Raw genomic sequence first — 2,291 nt, 5'->3', positions numbered from 1 at the left:
GCCAGGGGGTCCTGGGGGGAGCCAGGGGGTCTCCAAGGGTTTGAGGGGAGCCGGGGGTGTGGGAATGGGGGGGCTGGAGCCACCCTGACCCAGGCAGGGACGAGCAGGGAGAGCCAGAGCTGGGGAAGAAGCCAGTTCCCCCTTTCCCAGCTCTGCCAAAGGGACCTGGGGGGAGCCAAGGGGTCCTGGGGGGAGCCAGGGGGTCCCCAGGGGTCCCGGGGGGAGCCGGGCGATGGAGATGGGGGGGCTCCCAGCTCTGCCCAGCGATCCCGGCCACCAGGACACAGCCCTGACCCGGCGGCACCCACCTCCCTCCGCTCTTTTCTTCTTCCTCCTCCTCCTCTTCTTCCTCCACAGCCAGACGCCACCGAGCAGGGCTACCACCGCCACCGCCACCACCACCAGGCACACCAGCCACATATCCCAGCCCCCTGTGGGTGGGGGGGCTGGAGCCACCCTGACCCAGGCAGGGACGAGCAGGGAGAGCCAGAGCTGGGGAAGAAGCCAGTTCCCCCTTTCCCAGCTCTGCCGAGGGGTCCTGGGGGGAGCCGGGCGGTCCCCAGGGGTCCCGGGGGCAGCCGGGCGATGGAGATGGGGGGGCTCCCAGCTCTGCCCAGCGATCCCGGCCACCAGGACACAGCCCTGACCCGGCGGCCCCCACCTCCCTCCGCTCTTTTCTTCTTCCTCCTCCTCCTCTTCTTCCTCCACAGCCAGACGCCACCGAGCAGGGCTACCACCGCCACCGCCACCACTACCAGGCACACCAGCCACCTCTTCCAGCCCCCTGTGGGGACAAGCCGTGGTGGGCACCAGGACCCCACCGGGGGGTGGCATCGGGTCCTGGGGGGGCTTTTTTTTACCCTTCTCCTGGCACAGGGTCTCCAGGGGGATGGAGATGTTGCCCAGGCAGAGACGAGCAGAAAGAGACAGAGCCGGGGAAGAAGCCAGTTCCCCCTTTCCCAGCTCTGCCAAAGGGACCTGGGGGGAGCCAAGGGGTCCTGGGGGGAGCCAGGGGGTCCCCAGGGGTCCCGGGGGGAGCCGGGCGATGGAGATGGGGGGGCTCCCAGCTCTGCCCAGCGATCCCGGCCACCAGGACACAGCCCTGACCCGGCGGCACCCACCTCCCTCCGCTCTTTTCTTCTTCCTCCTCCTCCTCTTCTTCCTCCACAGCCAGACGCCACCGAGCAGGGCTACCACCGCCACCGCCACCACCACCAGGCACACCAGCCACATATCCCAGCCCCCTGTGGGGACAAGCCGTGGTGGGCACCAGGACCCCACCGGGGGGTGGCATCGGGTCCTGGGGGGGCTTTTTTTTACCCTTGCACACGTTGTCCAGGGGGATGGAGATGTTCTTCTTCTCGATGGGGTTCTGGGCCGTGCAGGTGACCATGGAGCTGAAGGTGCTGGGGGGCACATCCAGGCACAGGGTCTGGTTGTCCCCACAGAGGTGTCCCCAGGGTGGCCTGGGCTCCCAGGTGACCTCAACATCTTTGTCCGCTGGCACCTGGCACCTCAGGGTGAGGTTGCACCCATGGGTGGTGAGGGAGAGAAGATGGGGCTTGATCTCCAGCTCTCCCAGTGGCCCTGGTGAAGGTGCAGAGAAACACCCATCAGCTTGGGGGACACCCTGGGGACACCCTGGGGACACCCCGAGGACACCCTGAGGACACCCCAAGGACACCCTGGGGACACCCCGAGGACACCCTGGGGACAACCTGTGTCCAGGCAGGGATGGGAGGAAGAGCCAGAGAGGAGGAAGAAGCCAGTTCCCCCTTTGGGAGGGGACCAGGAGGAGCCAATGTGTTGGGGGGGGGCTCTGGGTGATGGCTGCACAGCTGGATCCTGGTAAAGTGGGGTCCCTGCACAGCTGGATCCCCCCACACAGAGGAGGGTCCCTGCCCAGCTGGACCCACGTCTACAAGGAGATGTGCACAGCTGGGTTCCTGCACAGCTGGATCCCCATGCAGTCACCCCCTCTCCACAGCTGGATCCTCACAGGGTCACCCCCTGCACAGCTGGATCCCCATACGCTCACCCCCCCTCCACAGCTGGATCCTCACAGGGTCCCCCCCTCCACAGCTGGATCCTGACAAAGTAGGTCCCCTACACACCTGGATCCCCGCACACCTGGACTCCCGTGTACTAACACCCCTGCACATCTGGATTCCTGCACATCTGGACCCCCACTTAGCAGGGGGAGTGGGGATGGGGGGGGGCTGGAGCCACCCTGGTCCAGGCAGGGATGGGAGGAAGAGCAAGAGAGGAGGAAGAAGCCAGGTACCCATTAT

At 66.6% G+C, this 2,291-nt stretch overlaps 1 protein-coding gene across 1 annotated transcript in view; it reads right to left on the bottom strand.

The window, feature by feature from the left end:
• The window catches only part of LOC106899986, a 9,745-nt gene that overhangs the window by 4,496 nt on the left and 2,958 nt on the right, over nt 1-2,291 (bottom strand). Inside the window, exons 3-6 of the mRNA XM_014961938.1 lie at nt 1,321-1,587; nt 1,122-1,244; nt 662-784; nt 309-431 (exon numbers count right to left, since the gene is read on the bottom strand). Of these exons, the coding sequence (XP_014817424.1) occupies nt 309-431; nt 662-784; nt 1,122-1,244; nt 1,321-1,587 (636 nt within the window). The remainder of the gene's footprint in view (nt 1-308; nt 432-661; nt 785-1,121; nt 1,245-1,320; nt 1,588-2,291) is intronic.

The sequence above is a fragment of the Calidris pugnax genome, unplaced genomic scaffold, assembly GCF_001431845.1.
Source record: "Calidris pugnax isolate Ruff unplaced genomic scaffold, ASM143184v1 scaffold772, whole genome shotgun sequence".
Lineage (NCBI taxonomy): Eukaryota > Metazoa > Chordata > Aves > Charadriiformes > Scolopacidae > Calidris > Calidris pugnax.
This window is presented reverse-complemented; position numbering and strand designations above follow the sequence as displayed.